Source organism: Globicephala melas, chromosome 20, assembly GCF_963455315.2.
Source record: "Globicephala melas chromosome 20, mGloMel1.2, whole genome shotgun sequence".
NCBI classification, from domain to species: domain Eukaryota; kingdom Metazoa; phylum Chordata; class Mammalia; order Artiodactyla; family Delphinidae; genus Globicephala; species Globicephala melas.
Window position 1 is genome coordinate 42,859,195 of NC_083333.1, and position 22,875 is coordinate 42,882,069.

Sequence of the window (22,875 nt, forward strand, 5' to 3'; positions counted from 1 at the left end):
TCTTGACTTTGCTGAACACAGAGCATACTATTATGCAATAGTTTCATACTATTATGTAGCAGATACAATAACACAAATAACCTCAAGAGCACAGGTAAATAATAATAGTAAAATTATTAGGAAGTGATGAGTTTTGAGAATGTATTACCTTTGTTTTTAATATATTTAATGTTTACATAATTTTTAACAGTTGGCTGTGTTTAGCAACTGGCTTGTAGGGAATTCCCTGGCAGTCCAGTAGTTAGGACTCTATGCTCTCACTGCTGAAGGCCGGGGTTCAAGCCAAAAAAAACCCCCAAAAACCAACTGGCTTGCAAAATTTATTCCACGCCCCCTGCAGTGGGAGTGCAAAGTCTTAACCACTGGACCACCAGGGAAGTCCCAAAATTTCTGAAATTTTAACAGTCGGCTTTCACAAGCCTGTATGAGCCAGTTCCACAGTACCACTAGACCTCAGTTTTCTCATCTGCAAAATAGGGATAAGGATTGCTGCTTTGCTTACTTGCAGGAATGTTGTGAAGGTCAAGTAAGTTCAAGCTTGTGTAGAGGAGGTGTGACTGGAGGCAGGGAGACCAGTTAGGAAACCATTGCAATCCTCCCATGAAGAGATGTTGAGGAATGCAAAGGATAAGGAGGAAGGATCAGCCAGCAGAACTTAGCAACTTTAGTACCTGAAGGTGCATTTAGGGGAAGATGATCCAGGATCTGCTATGAGTTCTACAGCCAGAGAGAACTTTTAAAAAAATATTTACTTATTTAGCTGCATCAGGTCTTAGTTGCAGCATGTGGGATCCTTAGCCACAGGTATGTGAACTCCTAGCTGCATCATATGGGATCCAGTTCCCTGACCAAGGATCGAACTCGGGCCCCCTGCATTGGGAGCACGGAGTCTTAGCCACTGGACCACCAGGGAAGTCCCCAGAGAGAACCTTTTAAAATGAATATTCACCAATAGCCTGTGATTATAACCCTTCATGGTTTCCCACTGTTCTTAGGCTAAAGACAAAACTCCTTAAGGAGGCCTATGGGGTCCTGTGTCATCAGACCCCCGCCTCTCTGGTCTCATTTCCCACCAGGTTCCACCTTGCTTTCTCTGCCCTGCTGTTCCACTAGCCCTGTGTCAGGCTCAAAAACATGGCCATTGCATAAGCGATTCCCTTTTCTTTAAAGGCTTTTTCCCTCCCTTTTTGCTTCATAAACTCCTACTCATCCTTCAAATTAAGCTTCTCTCTACCTCAGGGAAATCTCCCTGCCTGGGAACTTCCTCCTCACTGAGCTCCAAGACCACTCCTTTGGTGCACTTAATTGCCCAGGTGTGATTTGTTCTCTATCTGCGAGGTTATTTGATTAAAGTCTGTCTTCTCTATTAAGCTGTTAGCTCTGTGAGGGCAGGGGCCTCGTCTGCTTTTTGCCCATCATGGACTCTCCAATGCCAAGGACTGCCTGGCACGGAGTAGGCCCTTGATACATAAGCATGGAACGATTGCTCCATCCTTGTAAGAAGCTCCTGATACAAATTCATCTCTAATTCTGCACAACAGAATTAATAACCTCCCTTGCCCATGAAAAAACTGAAGAGTTCCTTACCTAAGGTCATACAGTTCAAAAAGGTGAAGTGGAATTCAAAACAAGCTCTGACTCCAAAGATGATATTTTCTGCCCTCTCTCCAATACCTTTTAGGTGTTACTTAGGTTTCTGGAGAAAAGAAGAGAAATTGCTATAGGACCATAGCACACCGGAGGCCTAAGAAGACCACCCAAGATCCTGGCTGTCTCTGGAAAACTCTGGCTCCAGAACAGGTTACCCCCGCGAATGCAAGGCCTGTAAGCTCCACAGCGCACTCTGCTGTCCAGATACTTTCCTGGCCCCAGAGGGAGGCAGACCATGTCTGCCGCCTGGGATATCTCCACCTGCCCTGAGCACACAGAGGCACAGGGGAACACACACAGGCTCTTCCTAAGGCAGAGCAAGGAATGCTGCCTTTCTCCATTTCCTTAAATGTCCAGACCTGTAGTTCCTGGAAAAAATATTGAAAATTAAGCTCCAAGCAAAGGAAGTGTATCCTTGTATGAGCTGGATTTGTTGGGTAGGTTTTATGTCTACATATACCTGTTTCCTGAGGGCTATATAAGTGGTCTCTGCAGTGGTAGAACCCTAGTTTAAAAGGTTTGCAAAGAACAATTCAGAGAATCTAAACCAGTCTTGAGTTCACTCAATCGTTCAGCAATGGGCTAGGCTTCAGTGATGAATGAGACAGGCATGGTCTCTGCCCCTCTAGAGCTTGCCATCTAGTTTTGAGTCCTAGTCATGCCATTTCCTGGACATATTACCAAGAGCAAATAATTAAACATCTTTGAACCTGTGTTTCATTTGTAAAAATAGGTCAATAATAATCCCCCCTTGATAGAGCTGTTGTAGGGATTAAATGAAAACTTACAGGCAAATGCTACAGCACTATTCAAACATAAGTTATTATTATGAAAAGCTTCTTGGGGGAAAAAACAACTGACTATTATGTCTTCACCCAAGGTGTTCTGTTGGCCCTGGACTAACAGTAACCAGTAATAATACCAAGAACGTGGAACGGAGCACTTGCTCACCCCACCCCACCCCCTACCATCCCCCTTTCTGTTGGCACACAGGAATCAGAGAGGCAATGGATGTGTGGATGTGTGATAGAGGTCTGACCCCAGACCACTCGCTGGCTTTGTGGCCTTGAGGAGGTCACTTAGCTGACATTTGGTTTTAGTTTTCATTTCCTTCTCTATTAGAGGAAGGTCTGGGATATAGGCACTCTTCGTTCTGACATCATAGGGATTCTGTGGAGGTTTGTCCTCTAGCCCCCATCTCTTCCTCCACCCCTTACGTTCCCAGTGAAGGTTCCAAAGCAGAACTATTGCTTGCAGAGGCCACCAGTAAAGCAAGAGAAGTTTTTAGCCACCACCACCCAGCCCTCCCTACATAAACTCAGAGATCTGGGACATCAGAGGTTTTAGAAGCAGGGATGGGGGCAAAGTGAGAAGGAGAGAAACTAATAGATAGCACATGCACATGGGGCCAAATCACTGGGCGAGCGATCAGCGATGGGAAAGTGGTGGAAGAGGGAGGGAGAGGAAGGCAGGGGCTTTGTTCCGTGGCTGACTTCAAGAATCCATACCCTTCTGGATCCGAGGAGGCTGCCTCAGACAGTGCTAACTCTGAGCTTTCCAGTTATTGTGTCCGACAGAGGGAAGGATGTGAGGGGTAAGAAGACCTGGAAGAGCAAGAGAGGTTAGCCATGGTTTTCATGAAGAAAGGAAGAAGACAGGGCTTAGAATGACAAAATGAAGGTGGAAGAAGCAGAAGCAAAACTGTTCATTCTCTTCCCCCCTCCCCACCATGACCCCCTTACTCCGGGCAGTGGTTAACTCTGTGATGCAGGAGAGGGCGGGCTTCCCTGGCTGGGGAGGTGGAGACCTGGTGGAGGCTCCTGCTCTGTCAAGAGCAACAGTGTGGTCCTAGGGAAGTCCCTTTACCTCTCCGGGCTATAGTTAGGTCTTCTTGAGGTCTCTAAGGATGAATAACAGGGTGATGGTGGGGGTTTGATGGGGCAGTGTAGGGGAATCAGAGCTCTGGGTTTGAGTCTCAACTCAAATGAAGCAGCTATGTGATCTTGGGTGAGTCTCTGAGCCTCACTGTCTGCATCTGTGAAATGGGGATAAGAATATTCAGCATAGGTGGGTTGGGGAAGAGTCACTGAGATAACGCACGTGAAAAACACTTTGTAAACTGCCACAGTCTGTACAAATATCAATTATGGTTCTATTGGGCTCTCTTGGGACTTCCCTGGTGGTCCAATGGTTAAGACTCTGCACTCTCCATGCAGGGGTCCTGGGTTCAATCCCTGGTCAGGGAATTTGACCCCACGTGCCGCAACTAAGAGGCCGCATGCCGCAGCTAAGACCTGGTGCAGCCAGATAAATAAATAAATACATATTTTTTAAAAACCTACACTTATTGGGCTCTCTTGCCCACCCCTCGCCAACCCCAATCTCAAATTCCAGTTCAGCAGCATGGTGTCGGGGGTACAGGCAGCTAGAGCAGATTGCCAGGAGCTGCAGCTTGGCCCTTTATCATGGCCGTGGAAATTGCTGCCAGGAGGCTGAGTGGAGGAGAGGGGTGGAGAGAGGGGCACAGGCTCATCTGTGGTTGCTATGGCGTCCCATCCCGGATTTGCCCATCTCTCCTAATGGAGCAAAGGGCAGAGGGAGGGAGGGAGGAAGAGAGAGAACGGCTGGTCCCTTCTATCTCTCCCTGGAGCAGATGTAGGGTGGGGAGTGAGGGGAGGGAGCCTAGATATTGGATAAGAGGGGGAGGGAAGAGTGGTGTGCCAGGATTAAAAGTGTTTGCGATGGGGGGCCACACTGAGAGAGCAGGGAACAGAGCCCTCATGCCTACGTCCAGAAGCCAGCTGATGACGTTAAAGAGAAGAGAAAAACAAGTAAGACAGCCTGAGCATGAGAGAGAGGAAGAGGGGAAGAGAGAAAGCAAGGATCGGAGGCGTGCAAGCAGGCAGCCCCAGACTGCGGCCAGCCTCTGCCTGGGATCTCCTGAACCTCCAATACCCCGGGCAGCCTGGACCCCAGGGTCCCTGAGAGCTGCCCCAAGGATGGGCACCAGGGCAGTGGTCATGCCTCCTCCTGTGTGGGGGCTGCTGAGCTGCTCTTTCCTCTGTGGCTGGGCTCTGGGGGGTCCAAGGCTCCTCCGCTCTCTTCCCGCGCTGTCCTCCCAAGTCAAGCCAGGATCTGCACCCATGTGGGTGCCCCCGGAGGGGGCTGAGGCAGCCCTAGCTTTTCTCTACTCTGGAGATGCCCAACAGCTATCGGGGGCTAATTGCAGTGAGCGCTATGAAGCCCATGGGGCAGGAGCCAGACCAGGGCTCCCCCCAATCCTATGGAGGGCAGCGGGCACCATTACGCAGGCTGCCAATTTCCTCAACATGCTGCTACAAGCCAACGACATCCGGGAGTCCAGCGTGGAGGAGGATGTGGAGTGGTACCAGGCACTGGTCCGCAGCGTGGCCGAGGGGGACCCAAGGGCATACCGGGCTTTGCTGACCTTTAACCCTCCACTGGGGGCCAGCCACCTGCAGCTGGCCCTGCAGGCCACCCGGATGGGGGAGGAGACCATCCTTCAGGACTTGTCCGGGAGCAGGGTGCAGAAGGAGAGCCCAACCGGGGCCCTAGACACCCCTGACCTGCAGAAGCGGGTGCTGACCAATGACCTAGGGAGCCTTGGCAGCCCCAAGTGGCCACAGGGGGATGGATATGTGGGGGACTTGCAGCACGTGAGGCTGTCTCCTCCCTTCCTGGAATGCCAGGAGGGCCGACTCCGTCCGGGCTGGCTTATCACACTCTCAGCGGCCTTCTATGGACTCAAGCCAGACCTCAACCCGGAGATCAGGTAAGTGGTTTTTGTGCAGGGTTTGACGCTGTTGTGGATTTGTGGGGTGGGGGGGCCCAAGTCCAGCCAGCTGTGCATAGGCCATTTGGTATGCACATGTGTGGGGGACACAGATGTGTGTACTTGCATTCAGCTGTGTATATCTGCAGTTGACCCTGGGAATCTGTAACTGTGTGTTAACATATACAGGTGTGTGTATGTACTACATATAAATCACTCCATTTACAAGTAGGCATACACGTGTGTGTGTACAGATGTGTGGACATAGCTGGGCATAGGTCCTGGCCTCCAGGTCTGAGTAGTGGGTACAGGGCAGGAGAGGGCTTGGGCTTGGTGCGGGAGACAGTGGCAATCCATGTGCTGGCTTCTCAGAGGAGTCAGATGGGCGCTTCGGGAATGAAATTCGAGGCTCCCTAGCAATATACAGCTGTAGAAGGCGGCTTCTGCAAAGGAAGGGGAACACTTGCGGGGAGGCTTGGCACCATTGTCTCTTCTGCCCAGGAGCTGGCCAGATCCCCAGGGTCACTCCCAATGGCTGTATTCTTATATCAAGTCCTGACCCCGATAGCCTATGATGCTCCTCAAATAACTGACTGCCTCCCTCAGCTGGAGTAAAGAGGTGATTGGGAGCCATGATGGGAAGGAGGGAGCAGATGGATAGTGTACCGCAAGGCATTCAACAATCAACGTTGTTTTCCCAGCTCTGTGTCCCCATTCATTGTCCCTGGCAGAGTTCCTCTCCTGGCCACAGGCAGCCTGGCTCCTTGCCAGCTCTCTCCCCATTCAGCCCAGAGCAGGGGTTGAGAGCCCTTGGGCCAGGCAGCTCTGACTCTGGGCCCCTCTATTCCATATCTCCTTTGCTGTGATCATTTCAGACCTGGTTTGGGCAGAGTGAGGGGGTGGTTAATAGCTGCACTTTGCGCGCGCGCACGTGTGTGTGTGTGTGTGTGTGTGTGTGTGTGTGTGTGTGTGTGTGTGAGTGTGTATATACATGCAGTGGGGAAGTGTGAATATCCCTTTCAGAAAGATCATCAGAGCCGCAGCTCCTGTATGTCTCACCACCTCCCTTTCCCATTGATAGAAATCAAGAAATGCTAGGATGTTGAAAACCTGAGGGATGGGGGGGTGGGGGCAGGGAAAAACCTAGGGGGAGGAGGATTGTTGCTGCAGAGACAGCGAGGGTTAATATCACTGGAGAAATGGCGTGCGTGTGTGCCCTCTCTCCTGGCACACTGCTAAAGTTTGTAGAGCTTGCATTGCCTCATAGTCTGAGGTCCAAGGACACACGTCCACCTTGGCATCCTTCACCGTACCCCTAACTGCCAATTCACTGCCTTAGGGGGCAGGTGCAGATGGACGTAGATCTTCAGAGTGTGGACATCAATCAGTGTGCCAGCGGCCCAGGCTGGTACTCTAACACACACCTGTGTGATCTCAACAGCACCCAGGTAAGGATACAGAGGGTGGGGGTTCTGGTGTCCTGCCTCCCTCCCCTTTCCCATCACTGCCATCAGGAGCAGCTGACAAAGGCACACCACCCTCTCCGGCTTCAAGGAAGTCCCTACTGATAAGATAGATAGAGATGAGATACCAGGCTTTTTAAGAGTGAGGACACATACAGCCTAGCCCCATCCCCCACCCGAGACAGCCACCTTCATTCCTTTGCATTCTCAGTGTGCTTCCCTGTCTGCTCTCCCTTCTGGTACTGGGTGCTCCAGGATCCCTTCCCAGGACCGCCTCCTGAGCCTCTATTAATTGTCCCCTTTCCTTCTCCTGAATCACATTCTCCATGTCAACAGAGCTCTGGGCTCCTTCTGACCCACAAAGGATGCTCTGTTGGGTGTTTGTTGAAATAAGTAGAATTGCTGGTTGGGGTGTAGGAGGAGACTAACCAGAGAAGGAACTTGAAGAGCTCTGGGACTGGTAAAGGTGATGGAACCCAGGTGAGATGCTGGCAAAATCAAAGCCGTGGATGCAGGAGAATCTGGATAATGGAAAGCAATGGTTGATAACCCTGCAAGCCCAGTACTGGGAAACTGGCAGGTCAGTGAACTAATCCGCTCCACAGTTACACTGACTGCATGCTTGTTCCTGAGCTGAACCAAAGCCAAGGGGAGCCCTGCAGCCTGCTGGGAGGTATGGTGGGTTTGGGCATCTGTTGCTCTTCAGGGCTCATGTGTTTGGAGCTATCAGTCCAGGGATGGATAAGGGCTCCCATTGTCCAGTGCACTTTTCAACACAGCCACATTCGTGTCTCTGGGTATGTATTTGTCTATGGCAGGAACAGAACGTTTTCCAGTGGTCTGAGTAAGAGGGGAAGCTGGGCCACGATTTCAGAAGCACCTTCTAGGGGCTGGATATGTAATCTTCCTTCCTTTGCCCCACTGCGGTCTGTTCCCAGCCACTCCCTACAGTAGGTCTGACCTCATCCAAGGGCTCATCTTCCCTGCCTGGCTCTGAGGTCTGCTCTGTCCCCTGCTGGGCAAACATCAATGGGTGGAGGTGGAATAAAGAGCTGGCCTTGGCATCCCACCAGCCTGGCATTAGCCTGGCATTAGGGCTGGGCAGAGCAGTCCTGCGCCAAAGCCAGATGGCCCTGATGGAGGAAGCTGCTCCTCCATGGGGGCCTTTTCAACCCACCTGTGTGCCAAAGAGGGAGGCTGATGGGGACCCTTGAAGCAGGATGTAGGCACACAGGTGTGGTTGAGCTCAGATGTCTCCCTGCTCCCACCTCCCCAGCACCTTGCTCTAGCATCAGCTGGGCACTGGGAAACGGGACCTGTGACGCTCCTGTCAGGGCCAGTCTGAATAAAAGGGTGATCCGTCTGCATACTCTTTGCCTGGAGGTCTCTTTGAGAAGAGAGGCAATGGTGGGGGCAGAGTAGGGTTTCCAGGGATGGAAGGCTTCCCAAGGGCTGGGGTGGCTTTCTGGTGGGGCTCCCCGGTGTAGACCCAGGGGCCGTGGATAGGAAGGTAAATGCGCCCTCCTTCTCTTCCCAGGAGGGAAAGCCTCATATAAATACCGAGTGTGTTTGTCATCCCCACAGTGTGTCCCCCTGGAGAGTCAGGGCTTTGTCCTTGGCCACTACCTCTGCCGCTGCCGACCCGGCTTCTATGGGACAAGCAGCTCCGGGGGTATGTAACTATGCGGAATGCCAGGAAGGTGTTTTACAGGCTGGGCTGATTGGAGGGGGGCATCTGGGGAAGAAAGGCAGGTTGGGGTGAGACACTGGGAGAAAACTCATGGAGCAAGGGAAGAACGTCGAGAGAAGCAGGAGAGGCAGGCAGGGTCCAATTTGGGGGTGTCTGTTCCTTCCGAGAATGAGCTTATAACATGGCAGTCCGATGCAAGCTGACCTCGCAGTGAGTCCTAGCCTGGCATCGCCTCTTCCTGTAACCCTGCCTTCCCCTGAAAGTACCCACTTCTTCATTCCTACCCATCCTGACGCTACCCCAAGGGCCACAGACCATAAGAGGGCAGGGAGAGAGCTGTGGGGACCATTGGGAGAGAAGGCTGGGGTCTCAGGTTGTCCCAGCCATGCCCCTCTCCCTGCACACATCCTGTTCTTTATAGGCTCTGAGGAGGGTGCTGCCCAGCCTACCGGGCAATTCGGGTCCCCGCAAGGCAGCTCCGGGAGGCTGCTGCGGTGCCAACCATGTGCTGAGGGCTGCTCCAGCTGCCTGGATGCCACGCCGTGCCTGGTGGAGGAAGCCCCCACGCTGCGGGCAGTGGTGCTGGCCTCTCAGACGTGCTGCATGCTGGCCGTCTTCCTGAGCATGCTGGTCTCCTATCGCTGCCGCCAGACCAAGGCAAGGAAGGCCCCACATCTCTCTTCTACACACGTCCTGAGTCTCTAGCATCAACCGGAGACCACAGACTACCTAAGACCAGAACTTGAGAGAAATGGGTTCTGGCCCTGATTCTTAATCTAACTCACTATGTGACATGAGGCGAGTGACCTCACCATCTTAGACCTGTTTCCTCACCTGCTCAATGAAGGCATTGGGCTCGATTCAAAACACTGTGTAGGCACTAGGGGAAGTGATCTGCCCCCTCAGACATGTAAATAAAATGACAGCACAGCAAAACAGGGGCCAGGATAGAGGTGTCAGTTGCTGTGGCAGCTCAGAGAGGGGACCCAGTCACCCTGCCCGAGATGGCGTGGGAAGACTTTCTGGAGAACATGACATTTGAGCCAAAGTTGACGGTCAATTGACAGAGAAGCGAGTTTCCAGACAAGGAGGCAGTCTGACCCAAAGCTTGGAGGAAAGCCTGAGATCCCTTCTACCTCCAGCAACCTCTGATTCTAGCCCAGGTCTGCAGCAAGGCCCAGGCTGGGACTGGGAGGGGCATGGGCCTGCGGTGGCAGGAGCTATATGAAACCTTTGCCTTAGCCAGGCTTAGTGCCAGTGGAGCTAAGAGCCTGTGGTGAGAGTGGCTGTGGATGGAGAGGGCAGAGCTAATGTTACAGGGTGAAGCTTTAGCTTCAGGGCCATGGGGTGACCCCTCAAACAGGCCTGAGACCCTCCTGTACCATCCTCCAGGCTCTGTCCTCTTGCTGCCCTGCTTACATACCTCTCTCTTTCCTGGGTTCACAGAGGATCCGGGCATCTGGAGTGGTACTGCTGGAAACCATCCTTTTTGGATCCCTGCTGCTCTACTTCCCTGTGAGTCTGTGGCCAGAGGCTGACCGCACCTCCCAGGATCCCCCATAGTCCCAACCTGGTACCCTCCAAGCCCCAGAATCCTTCCTCTCTGCCCTGTTGGGGGGATTCAGAGACCTCAAAATCCTCCAACTCATACCCACAAATGACAGGCTGGTCTAGTGAGCTCTGGAACCAAACAGCCAGGCTTAAAAGGAGCTCTATGACCTGCTGTGTGACTTAGGACAAGTTACCTAACCTCTCTGATAACAAAGCTACTCCTTTGCAGAATGGAGGTGATGATGCCTCTAGGAAAAGGCGGTTAGGAGGATCAGCAATGTGTTTAGCATAGGCCTGGCACCCAGTGGAAGTGCAGTGGAGAGCAACTGTTTTTGCCCCTTCCCCACCAGGTCTTCATCCTGTACTTCAAGCCCAGTGTATTCCGCTGCATCGCCCTCCGCTGGGTCCGACTGCTGGGTTTTGCCAGTGTCTACGGCACTATTATACTCAAGCTTTATAGGTAGGGTCTGGGGCAGAGCTTGCTCTCACGCTGCTCACTCCAGGCTACCCCAGCTCATTTATGGAATGAAGTTCTTCACAGCCAGACCCCTACCAGCTCTACTCCTCTGTGCCCCCAAGGCCTGCTCCCATCACTATGGCCCTCCCCTCCATGTAACTTTTTGGGGGGTAAGAGGAGGCGGTGAACCATGGAAGGGATGGGAGGACAGGGATGTGCGGCGGGGAGGGAAGCAATGGCCAGGGGCATCTCCCCTCCCTGCATCCACCAGCCACACTCTGACCCTTGTAGAGTGCTCCAGCTGTTTCTGTCTCGAACGGCCCAGCGGGGCCCCCACCTGAGCAGTGGGCGGCTGCTGCAGCGTCTGGGGCTGCTGCTGCTGCTGGTGCTGGGCTTCCTGGCTGTATGGACAGCGGGGATCCTGGAGCAAGGCAGTCAGCACGCGTCCCTGGTGGCGCGAGGCCACACCCACACAGGCCGCCACTTCTACCTCTGCCACCACGACCGCTGGGACTACATCATGGTTGTGGGTGAGCTGCTTCCACTGAGCCCAGCCTCACTCTGGTCCCCCTCCCTGCACCTCCAGGGGTCCTCCTGCCTTGTACCTGGACCCCTGGACCGGGGTCCCCCCAGCACGGCCTACAGAGAAAGGGGTGCATGGCTGCTGAGGTGGTACCCGGCTCTCCTTATTTCCCCGCAGCTGAGATGCTGCTCCTGTGCTGGGGCAGCTTCCTCTGCTACGCCACCCGGGCTGTTCCCTCAGCCTTGCATGAGCCGCGGTACATGGGCATCGCACTGCACAACGAGCTGCTGCTTTCTGCTGCCTTCCACGCAGCCAGGTGAGGGCGGGCCCTCCTACCCACCACGGCTCCCACCCTAAGAACACTCCTCACCTCTCCCAGGGGAGGGTACCCCCGTCCCACAGCCCTCCTTGCAACACCTACGACGCCTCAGCAAGGAGGAGGAGGGCCCCCACCTGTAGCTCTCTCCCTACCCCACAGATACCCTTCCTGTAACCCATGTCTCACCCAACACCCGAGAAGAGGAAGCGTGCTCCACTCCTAACTCCTCTCCCATTCCACACGCCTCCCCCCCCCCCGACTCTCCTCCACATACAGGCTCCATTCTCACTGCCTTCTTCCCCCTCACACCCCAACCGTCCTTGCAGCGGGCCTGCTATGAGTGTCCACAAGGATCTGGCCCTGTGGTGAAGGTAGAATCAACCCACAGAGTGGTCCATAACAGAGTTAAGTGCTATAAGCAGCCGGAGAAGGCAAGCTGGAGTAGTCTGGGAGGGCTTCTCAGAGGTGGAGATTAACGTGAGCCCTGAGGTGGGAGGGCAGGAAGAAGGAAGAGTGCCCTCCTCACTGCACGGAGCACCTCCAGGAGATCAGGGTGGGGGCTGAGGAGGACAGCCACTGAAACAGGTGAGAGGAAAGAGGCCACTCCCACCTGTAGCTAACCATCTCCTTCCCACCTCACCCTCAGGTTTGTACTGGTTCCCTCCCTGCACCCAGACTGGACGCTCCTCCTCTTCTTCTTTCACACCCACAGCACAGTCACCGCCACACTGGCTCTGATCTTCATCCCTAAGGTGAGGTCTTCCCCTGGTCTCAATGTGAGGGAGACGCAGCCCCTTTGCCAGGGGCACTGTGGAGCTGCTATACCCATAGCACCCTCTCCAGGCCAGGGTGAGAATGACACCCTGGGCCCTGAGGGATGTGGGCCCTAAGCAAGGAGCCCACTTAGGAGTCACAGAAGGAATCTCCGTCTCCAATCTCTGGGCAAGGGAAATAACAGCTAGAGCTGGGGCTTCCCTGGTGGCGCAGTGGTTAAGAACCCGCCTGCCAATGCAGGGGACACGGGTTTGAGCCCTGGTCCCGGAGGATCCCACATGCCGCGGAGCAACTAAGCCCGTGTGCCACAACTACTGAGACTGCGCTCTGAGAAGCCCATGCACCGCAACGGAGAGTAGCACCCGCTCTCCGCAACTAGAGAAAGCCCACACGCAGCAATGAAGACCCAACACAGCCAATAAATAAATCAATAATTAAAAAATAATAATAAAAAACACTTGGAGTTTTAAAAAAAAGAGCTAGAGCTGAAGGGAGTCCTTGTAATACAACTGGAAGGTTGGGAGACTCTGAAAATCAACTCAGAAGCAGTTACAGAAAGATAGGTGTGGGGGGGGGGTAGCCGAAGGACATGGCTAGGAATTGTGGGGGCAGGGCATTGAGACCCCTGGTCTCTGAGCTAGAGAAAATCAGGAAGGAGAGGGAACAATACTCCTTGGACCCCCAGAATCAGAGAGGGGGTGAAGATTTATGGAGTAAATACATATGCCACGGGGCAGGGAGCCAAGGTGAGTCTTTTTCCTGATCATGCCCACCACCATGGCCAGTTCCGGAAGCCAGGGGCTCCTCCCCGAGAGGAGATCTTGGATGAGGTGTACGAGGACGAGCTGGACCTGCAGCGCTCAGGCTCCTACCTGAACAGCAGCATCGCCTCAGCCTGGAGCGAGCACAGCCTGGACCCTGGAGACATTCGGGTAGGTGCTGCCCTCCCCACCTCCTCTTGATGCTACTTAGGGACTGGGCAGGGGGCACAGCTGCCCTGCCACCCGGGCTGTGTGCCACTGCAGGTCCCCTCTCCTCCCCATAGCTTTTCCTCTAAGACCCGGCTCCCTCTCTTCTCCACCACTGCCCTAAGCTGCTTCCCCTGACTCTACTCAAAGGAGGCCACACAGTGGATAGACCGCCCCCACTCTGCAAAACCCCAGAACCCAGATTCCTGAGGCCCACTTGGCATGGTAGAGGCAGAACCATGAGTGGAGCTCAAATCCCCTGTGTCTCCTGTGTCCTCCACTCCCACTCAGCAGGGCCACCATGAGGGGCAGCCTAAGAAGCCCCTCAGTCCCCAACATACCGGGTAGTTAGTGGCCCTAGGGCCATTGGGGCTGGGCAATTCAGGCAGCGAGTGGCTACCAGGCACCAGGACCCCCTTTCCCTGGCCCCAGCAGCGTTAGAGAAAGGAAGTTCTTCCTGAGTCTTACATCAGGAAAGCATCCTTACCTTATTTTTCTGCTTAAGAATATCATTATAGTCACAGAAACCCTAATGAGAGGCTCAGAGAGTAGGAAATAAAGAGACCTGGCAGTAAAGCCCTTTGTCTTATAGAACCTGCATGTGGGAACAGTCCCAGGAAGCCATTGTGTCCATCCCTCCACCTCCCCTGGGGCCCCCTCCACACCTTACTTGTTTACATCCCCCAATTCCTTCCTTGCCTCAACTGCCTTTGCCTCTCTTTCCCCCGTATCCTCCTCATCCTCTGAGCTCTGCCTGCCCTGCCGCCTGCCCCCTGGGGATAGGCTGAACCGAGACCCCAATCCAGCAGGCAGGCCGAAGAGTGGAGGCACACTGCCACAGAGACACCATCCTTGACCCTCCAGTATGGGGCGCAGCAGCCCATGTACCTCCCCTACGCTGGCTGCGGGGAGAGATCCGAAGTACAAAAGACTTTCAAAGCCCCATCCCGTCACTTACACCTGAATATGGCAGTTTTCACGCCCACTGGTCCCACCACCAATCTCATATAATCCTCTTAAGGAAGTGAACACTAGGCAGCCAGTCTTCCTTACTTTATTGAAGCAGAGGCTCAGAGAGGGCAAGAAAATAGCCTGAAGGCACATGATGGGTCAGCAGCCTCAAACCCAGGTTTCCCGTCTCCCAAGCTGGAGACTTCCCACCAGACCACAGTGCCCAGAGAAGTCAGTGGTGCGCTGAGGCCTCGGAGCTAAGCGGGTCGGGCTTGGGAACTAGGTTGTTGGCCCTGCAGGACGGAGAGGTGAATCCTGAGTTTTAAAAGCTGGGAAGAGACACAGCTTGGTGGGAGAGAGATCCCCCAGAGAAAATGGTCTGAGCAAGGGCTGAGGGGCAGAGCAGCGCCGCCAGGGGATGGAGAGCTTGGCCCTCACCGCCAGCTCTGCACCCCCGCCCCCAGGACGAGCTGAAGAAGCTCTACGCCCAGCTCGAGGTCCACAAGACCAAGGAAATGGCCGCTAACAACCCGCACCTGCGCAAAAAGCAAGGCAGCTGGCGCCAGGCCCTGGGCCGCTCCTTCATGAAGTACCTGGCCGAGTTCCCCGAGGCCCTGACCCGCCAGCACTCCCGGGACTCGGGCTCCCCGGCCCGCGGCAGCCTGTCCGGGGGCTCCTCCCGCCGCCGGCTGCTCAGCGCCAGGCTGCCCAGCGCCAGCCTCCGGGAGCCCGCCGCGCCGCCGGGTCTGCGCAAGTCCAGTAGCACCTGCGAGCAGGACCGCGCTCCCCGCGGGGAGCAGTACCCGCCTCTGCTCGACTCGCTGCTGAGGAGGAAGCTGGCCAGGAAGGGCCCGCAATCCGAGAGCCGCGAGTCGGCGGCAGGGCCGCCCGCGCTGAGCTTCAGGTCGGCCAGCGCCCACAATCTGACGGTGGGAGAGCGGCTGCCCTGTGCCCGGCCCGCCTCGCTGCACAAGTCGCTGAGCGTCGTGGCTGACTCCAGGGAAAAGGCCCTGCTCGAGGCCAGCCAGGCCTACCTGGAGGAGACCTACCAGCGGGCGAGGGAGCGCGAGGAGAGAAGGAAGGCAGAGGCCGCCCTGGCCAGCCCGGCGCGGAGGCCCTCGGCCTGGAGGCTGGAGCGAGCCCGAGCGACTACCCTGTCGGCCCCACCTTCCCCGGCCAAGAGGAGCAGCGTGGACAGCTCCCACGCCTCCAGAAAGCTGCGCGAGGAGGCCGCGAGAAGGCTGCCCCACCCGCCCGTCCAGCACCAGATCTCCACACCCATCATGGCCACGTCCGGGGTGGGCCTGGGGGAGCCAGGGATGCTGTCTCCCACCTCCACCTTATCTCTGGCTCTGCTGCCAGCTCCCGTCCCTGCCCTGGCACCCATCCCAGTACCCCCACAAAGCCCCAGCCTGCTCACCTACATCTGCCCCTGGGAGAATGCAGAACTGCCATCAAAGAAAGAAAATGTGGCTCAGGAAGGCCCCCCGGGGCCAGAGCGAGGCCACCACTCTCCCGCCCCAGGTCGGGCCAGGCTCTGGAGGGCCCTCTCTATAGCAGTAGACAAGAGGGGGGCTGGGGAGAATGGGATGGACACGGAGGACAGGTGTCTCCAGGGGGAAGCTGATGAGGATGAGGACAGGCCCAAGGTCTTCTCTAAATCTAAATCCCACAGCCTCAAGACCCCTGTTCAGCAGGGTTCCATGCGTAGCCTGGGACTGGCTATCAAAGCTCTGACCCGTTCTCGGAGCACATACAGAGAGAAGGAGAGCGGGGAAGGATGTCCTGAGAAGGAAGAGAAGGGCCGAGCTTTGGGAGAGGGTGTGGGGGCATGTCCCAGATCTCCCAGGTCAGGCCGCCCCAAGGCGGTGAGTAAGCAGGCCGCGCTTGCCCCCTGTGATGACGAGGAGTCCCTCCAGAACCAACAGAACGCTCACACAAGCAGAATGCTCCAAGTCTGTCACCAGGAGGGCAGTAGGGAACAAGCAGACAGAGGCAGGAGGCCATCCCAGGGTCTAGGGGAGGGGAAGGTTGCAAAAGCAGGTAAAACAGGGCCTGCCACACTGAGGCAAGTCAGGCAGGGCACTGTTAGGGACAAAAATGTTAAGCAAGCAAAAGAAGCCCCTGGGGGGTGGCGGGAACTGCCCAAAGCTGGCCTCCGGCCCCTGGGCAGTGCTGACCAGAGGGTGATAGATGTATGCCCCTGGGAAGTCACCGAGTCAGAAACGTGTCAGCCTGACAGTAGCAACAAGGCCGAAATCTGCCCCTGGGAGGTGAGTGGAGTCCCTGAGGAGGTGGCACTGAGGCAAGATCTAGATGCCTCCCAAGATGAGAGGGGGAAAGCCTCAGAAAAATCAAAACCCAAAGATGTGGTTGCCATTGCTCAGAAAAAGCCAGAGAGACTGGTCAGGGGACAGGAGGCAGTGTGTCCCTGGGAGAGTGCCGATCCTGGGGGTCTGTCCCCTCGGTCAGCACCTCAGGACTCTGACAGAACCAAGGGCAGGTCTGACACAGTGGGCAGTGTGGAGCCTAGACAGGTAGAGACACGACCGTGGGAAGCCGCTGGCCCAGGAGCTTGTACATCTGACATCACCAAGGCAGGGCTCTGTCCCTGGGAGGCAAGTGAAGGAGGAGAGAATGAGAAACCGTCCCAGGAGGGAGTAAAGAAGCTCCCCCAGGCAAAGCAGAAAACTCCCAAGAAAGCAATCTTCTTGGAAGAACAGAAACTGGGTGAAGGGTTGGAATCTCTTTGTCAGTGGGAAAGGACAGATTTCCGGGGCCCCTCAGCAGTCTCTACTCAGGCCCCGGGAACCTCCGGGTGCTCGGGGAGTCTGGGCAGTAGCGTCACTGAGGCGTGTCCATGGGAGGCAGGAGATGCTCCTGCTATCGGGAAAGCAGAGATTTGTCCCTGGGAGCTGGGTGATGAGGTAGTAGGGAAGGAAATGATGAGTCAGAGGACAGGTGGAGAACCTCTCCAGGAAAAGGGAAAAACCTCCAGAAAAGGGAGCTTTGGAGAGACGTGGGAACAAACTGGGAAAGCAGTGCAGAAATGCAGTCAACAGCAGGAGTCCGTGTGTCCCTGGGAGAGCACAACCCCTGGGCACTCCAGCCCACATCTAGAAAACTCCTCATCCAAAGCTGGTGGCCAACTCCTCAGCAAGGGAGGAAGCAGAGCAGCGCAGGTATGTCCACGGGAAGATCTCAGGTCAGAGGCAAAGGAAGCAACACCTGCCAAGGCAGAAATCTGTCCCTGGGAGGTGAATGAAAGAACGACAGAGGACTGGATGTCGGGACAGGCACCAAAAGGAGAATCTCAAAAGGACAAGGAGAAGATGCCTGGAACATCAGGAATCAAAGATAGCACAACTTGGGAAAAGCCTGAGGGACAGATGCAAAAGCCGGAAGCAGTCTGTCCCTGGGAGAGGGTGGACCCTGGAAACTTCTCCCCGCAACCTGGTCCTCGAGACACAGATAGACCCAAAGCCACTTTCCAGATGTCAGGCAGTACGGGAAGCAAAACTGCTGAGATCTGTCCCTGGGACGCAGAGGAAATCCTGCCTGCTGAGAAGGCAGAGATCTGTCCCTGGGAGGTGAGTGCTGGAGCAGGGGAGAAAAGGGCTTTGGGAACTGAGGCCATTAGGCAATTTCCAAATGATACAGGAAGGGCTTCTGCAGATACTGGACCTGAAGAGATAGCTGTTACTGCTCCAAAGAAGCCAGAGAGGCAGGCCTGGGAGCGGGAGGTGGCCCGCCCCTGGGAGAGCTTGGATCCGGGGGGATCCTCTCGGCATTCAGACACTCTGGGCACCGACAGACCAAAAGCTGGGCTCCAGGTATTGGACCGTGTGGGGTGCAGGCCAGCTGAGGTGTGTCCCTGGGAAGCAGAGGGAGCGCCTACCAGTGAAAAAGCCAAGATCTGTCCCTGGGAGGTGGATGAAGGAGCCCCCGGGAAGGAATCAGAACAAGAGATGGGGACTGATTCCATGGGGCAGAGGGAGAAAACTCTAGAAGAGGGGAGACTCACCTCCCTGGGAGAAGACATATCAAAATGGGAGACAAAACTGAGTCAAGAACAGGAAGCTATGTGTCCTTGGGAGAAGGACTTGAGGACACCCTCTGCTCAGGCCGAGGTCTCAGACTCGTCCAGCAGCGGGAGTAGCAGAGTGGCAGAGGGGCCCTCCTTGGAAGTGAGTGATGAAGCAGCACAGAAAGGGGACCTGACACAAGACCCAAAGATGGGCTCCTTCCCAGAACAAGCAGAAGTCACTGCTGAACACGGGGAGAAAGCAAGCAATGAGCTACGACCTATCTGTCTACAGGAGAGTGTGGCCCCGGCGGGATCTTTCTCCCACCCAGACAGTCACGGCCCTGACCAACCGAAAGCCGGTGCTCAGACACTGCTCGGCGTTGGGGGCAGGCTTGCTGAGCTCTGCCCGTGGGATGCTCCTGCCATGGATGCTCCCAAACCTGACAGCGGCGCCAAAGCTGAGACCTGTCCCTGTGAGGTGACTGAAAGAATCCCTGAGGAAGGGGTGTCAAGACAGGATGGAGAAGGGGAGCCTCAAGAGGAGGAGAAAGCCCCAGAAAAACCAGAGCACAAAGTTGTGGCCGTTCAGGCAAACTCAGAGAGTGCAGATGGGAAACAGGAGGCTGTGTGTCCCCAGGAGAGTCAAGATTGTGGGGGTCTGTCTCCACAACCAGCCCCACAAGCTTCTGACAGAAGCAAAGAAAGTTCCGAGGCAGCAGGCAGCATGGGGGCCAGAGTAGCAGAAGTGTGTCCATGGGAAGCAGAAGAGTCTCCCTCTGAAAAGAAAACAGAAATCTGCCCTTGGGAGGTGAGTCAAGGAGCAGCAGAGAAAGGGGGACTGGAACAAGAGTTGGACAGAGAATCTCAAGGGCAAGGAGAGATGTTCCTGCAAAAGGCAGGATCTGGAGGGACTGAAGAACACTTTTCAGAAGAAGTAAAAGTCAACAGAGAGCGAGAGACGGTCTGTCCTTGGGAAGGCACAAGGTCAGAAGGGCTCTCCCCCGAGCCAGATGCTCCAGACACGGACGAACCCAAAGTCGGTCCCCACAGAGCAAGCAGTATGGGGAGCAGGATGGCAGAGCTGTGTCAATGGGAAGTCACAGATCCAGAAGGAAATAAAATAAAGGGGACCATGGCAGACATCGATATATGTCTTTGGGAGGTAACTGGAGCCCCATCTGACGAATCTGGCCTCCTGGCTTTAACAGAAACTCAGACAGAAAAACTCTGCCCCACAGCCCCTGAGAACCCACCATGCCTTTTAGTCCACAGACCTCTGGGTGGCTTCCTTCCAGAAGGCAAAAGCCTCTGCCCCAAAGTGAGCAAGCCAGCCAGTACTTTTACTCCGGAAGGTGTCAGAGAACTCCAAGTACCTTCAGAACTTGGGCCGAGGACCAGCTTAGTCCCAGAGCCAACTCTCCAGGAAGCTAAGGCTCAGGAGTCTTCCTCCTTAACCGAAGACCAAGGAGAAGTAGCTTCTAAAGCTCAACACGAAGAACTCACCCCTCCAGCTGTCTATCCTTGGGACTAGGAGTAACAACCCCATCAGGTGAGGTGAAACATTGGGGGGCTATCTTTTCGAAGCCAAAGTCCTTTCCAAGTCCTAGGTGTTTCCAAAAAATGGAATCAAACACACTTGGCCACTTTCTCTCTCCAAGGTGGACAGAAGTCAACTCATTCCAAGACAAATTGTACAAAAAGGGTTTTGCTCGGACCGCAAAAGTTAATCCCATCCCCTCTTTACTTCCAACTCTTCTTCCTGCTCCAGAGAACAAGGGCCGGACCTTCCACTTCTAATGAATCCTCCCATCCAGCTAGAATACTCAACACAAGCTGTCTGTGACAGGACACTCACTTGTAAAGCCAATGTTAGCGATAAAGGCAAGTCAGCTGTGCCCAGCCCACATTTTCTCAAAAGGAGACCCATTCTTCTGTGAAGTCTACAAAGGACATTTTTTGGGAAGAAACTAAACCACGCAAGGCATTGGCAACATAGGGGCTGAGGAAGGTCACCATAGGAAGCTTAGAAGCCACTTATTCAAGTTCAAAGATAAATCAGGGGGAAAACTTAAATGGCTCAAAAGAGGTGCCTGAAATGCCTCAAAGATCCTGTCATTTTGACTTTGGATCTCCAGGTTCTGCTTTATTCTCCCGTACCTGCCCTGCTTGACTGCTGAAGTACAGAGAATCAAGCACACTTACGTCAACATCTGGCATCTAAAGCAACATCAGAGACAGAGAGCATAAAGGGAAAGGCAATTGCTCCAGTTTAAGCCCAGTTTAAGAAGTATGACTCTTACAAGCCTTTTCAGATGGCCTTCCCTCCTTCCTGCCCCATCTTTTGCCAATCTGCAGAGTTCACCCCACTGCCTCATTCTCCTAGCCTTTCAGTGCTGTCATCAAAGGGACCCCTCTCTGTTGTCAAATGCAACTGGAGCCAGGGGGAATTTCTGGTTCCAATGCAAGAACCACTCAAAATCACTTGCTCAGTAACAGGAGGCCCACATCAGTCTCTTTGCCGAGAAGCCCGAGCAAGAAAGGAGGTCCTGTTTACAGCCAGCACTTTAACTGCCCTCAGAAAGAGTAGTGCTATGAGGCAGGTTAGAGGCCCGAGGGCCAGGGAAAGGGCATCGTGTAAATACAAAGCCTCCTTTCTTAGGGAGCTCTCTCTCGTTCTTAGCTCGGCTCAATTCTCTCAAGTCAATTCAGGCTACCCTTACTTAAGTGGTCCTAGATAACAGAGTGCTGGAATTAAGTGATACTACCAGAGGGGAATGAGGAAGGAGAAAAACGTTGGTCACAGACGTCCCAGGATCGGCAGGGGTGAGGTGGGGGTGGAAATAGGCAGACTAAACATGGCACAAGGGCCCACCCTCTAACTGGACAGATACTGATGCCATTCACCAGGAGGAAAAACACAAAAGAAGGGGACCAAACACCCAATGGGGAAAATACCAGTCTGCATGTAAATACTCTGGGCAGCTACAGGGCTTCACAGAAATAGGAGCAAAGTGCTCCATTTCCAAAAAGAAGAAGGAATGGAGTAACCCACTTTCAGAGACCAGAGGCCCTTGTTCCGTATCTAGGCCTTCCCTCTTACCTAGGTCCCCTGCCCTAGGCCTCCAGAGCAGTAACTAAGGTGTGTTGTTTTTCTGGGCTCTAGCTAGTTAGCCTCACAGCTTGCGAGCCAATGCAAATTCTACACCTCAGAACAATCCCACTGGGTCTGGACTAGCTGGGAACAGAAAAGTTGTCTCTCTAACCACAGTTGTGAAATAAACCATGGGGAAAAAAATAAAGAATGCTTCTTCTTGACTATTGCAGTTGTTTCTAGCTTATTCATTATGGTGATTTTATTTTTTCAATGTTTCTAAATATTAATAGTAGATAGATAAGGAAAGAACAATGCCTGCTCTAAAGCCCAAGGTAGCCACATGGCAGCCTTCAGGACAATGGGACTGTCTGGCTAATTCTCAGCCAGTGCCCAGCTACATGGGTGGCACTGCAGATGGCCTCCGCCCGGCCCTTCAAGCCAATCCTGTACATCTGGGCCATTTGCTCAGCTGGATTTGATCCCAAGGGGAAATGAAAATTGCACTTATCCTCTGGCTCCCTGGTGGCTCCCTGGCTTAGCTGCTATTTAGGATTATCTAGAGATCCCTGAGACAGGGGAGTGAGGGGAGTGAGGTGGAGTGAGGTGAAACAGCTTATGTGAAACACTGTGTTTTAATATATTCAGAGAAATCAAGACGTCGTTTAGCCATTAAGTGCGCTTTGTGTCTGCTTCCCTACCCTCCCAGGATTGCCTCCCCTTACTCCATACTCCCCAGCTGTGGATCCTACTCAAAGCACTTCCCTTCTCATTTTGCCTTAATCCAGGGCTCAGGCAAATAGGATATGATCAAACCTCACTTGGGCAACAATGCTGGAAACTGATGTACATTTTAAGCCAAAAGGGTAGAAACTAAGTAGCACGATGAGGGTGGCTGCTGTGGATTAACCTACTAGTGCTGCCTCTTCCCTAAGCATACACATCTTGTGTCTATGGTCAGCACTCAGCAGCTGTTATTAAAACATCAGTTTTCCCCAGGGAGGCCTGGTCTGTTTGCTGCTTTGCTGAAATGGTAGCTTTACAGAGACTGAGGGGTCAGGTTATTCTCAACCTGATTCCAGTTTCTTTGGGCTCTACTCTCAAGACAAGGTCAGAACAGATTAATCCTTAACCCAGGTGATAAACTCCTTAAAAGAAAATACTAGATTTGAAAAACAGAAACACAAGAATTAAGGTCCTGATTTTTAAGGGGAGCCCTCATGGGCTGATCAAAGTAATAGTACTATAAACCGAGCTTGCTGCTGGGACAGTGATTTCCCTTGTCATACCTCAGATGACCCAGGACATGAGCATGAGAAGTCCCACATCCTCCCCCAGCTTGAGCTAAGGAACAAGAAGGGGCTGGGCTGCTTCACTCTACATGGGTCCATATTCTGGTATCTTTGCCTCCAAATTCGGGATGGAAAAAAAGTCACCATCTCCAAAAGGTGCTAGAAATCAGGGAACTAAGTCTTATTGATGGATTTCCCAAATGTATCCACACTACCATGGCCCCTTCCTCCTCTAACGCTTCCTGGGATCACACCAGGATGCAGCTGATAATTAAGAACAAAATCCAAAGGCTGAGGGCTAAATGATTTCTTTGGATTTACATTCA

General features: G+C 54.0%; 1 protein-coding gene across 1 annotated transcript; it reads left to right on the forward strand.

Moving 5' to 3' along the window:
- Nucleotides 1–4,649: 4,649 nt before the first annotated feature.
- Nucleotides 4,650–21,376, forward strand: GPR179 (G protein-coupled receptor 179). Its single transcript, XM_030839749.2, has 11 exons — nt 4,650–5,443; nt 6,783–6,891; nt 8,491–8,578; nt 9,018–9,253; nt 10,043–10,111; nt 10,498–10,607; nt 10,896–11,134; nt 11,305–11,443; nt 12,093–12,198; nt 13,006–13,152; nt 14,604–21,376. Exons 1-11 carry the CDS (start codon nt 4,650–4,652, stop codon nt 19,695–19,697), a joined length of 7,131 nt encoding a protein of 2,376 aa, XP_030695609.2. The 3' UTR covers nt 19,698–21,376.
- Nucleotides 21,377–22,875: the final 1,499 nt, after the last annotated feature.

Coding starts and splice junctions, on each gene's coding strand:
- GPR179 (XM_030839749.2), top strand. CDS start 4,650: ATGGGCACCAGGGCAGTGGTCATGCCTCCTCCTGTGTGGGGGCTGCTG. Junction 10,112..10,497: donor CCCTGCTGCTCTACTTCCCT/GTGAGTCTGTGG, acceptor CTTCCCCACCAG/GTCTTCATCCTGTACTTCAA. Junction 11,135..11,304: donor GGACTACATCATGGTTGTGG/GTGAGCTGCTTC, acceptor ATTTCCCCGCAG/CTGAGATGCTGCTCCTGTGC.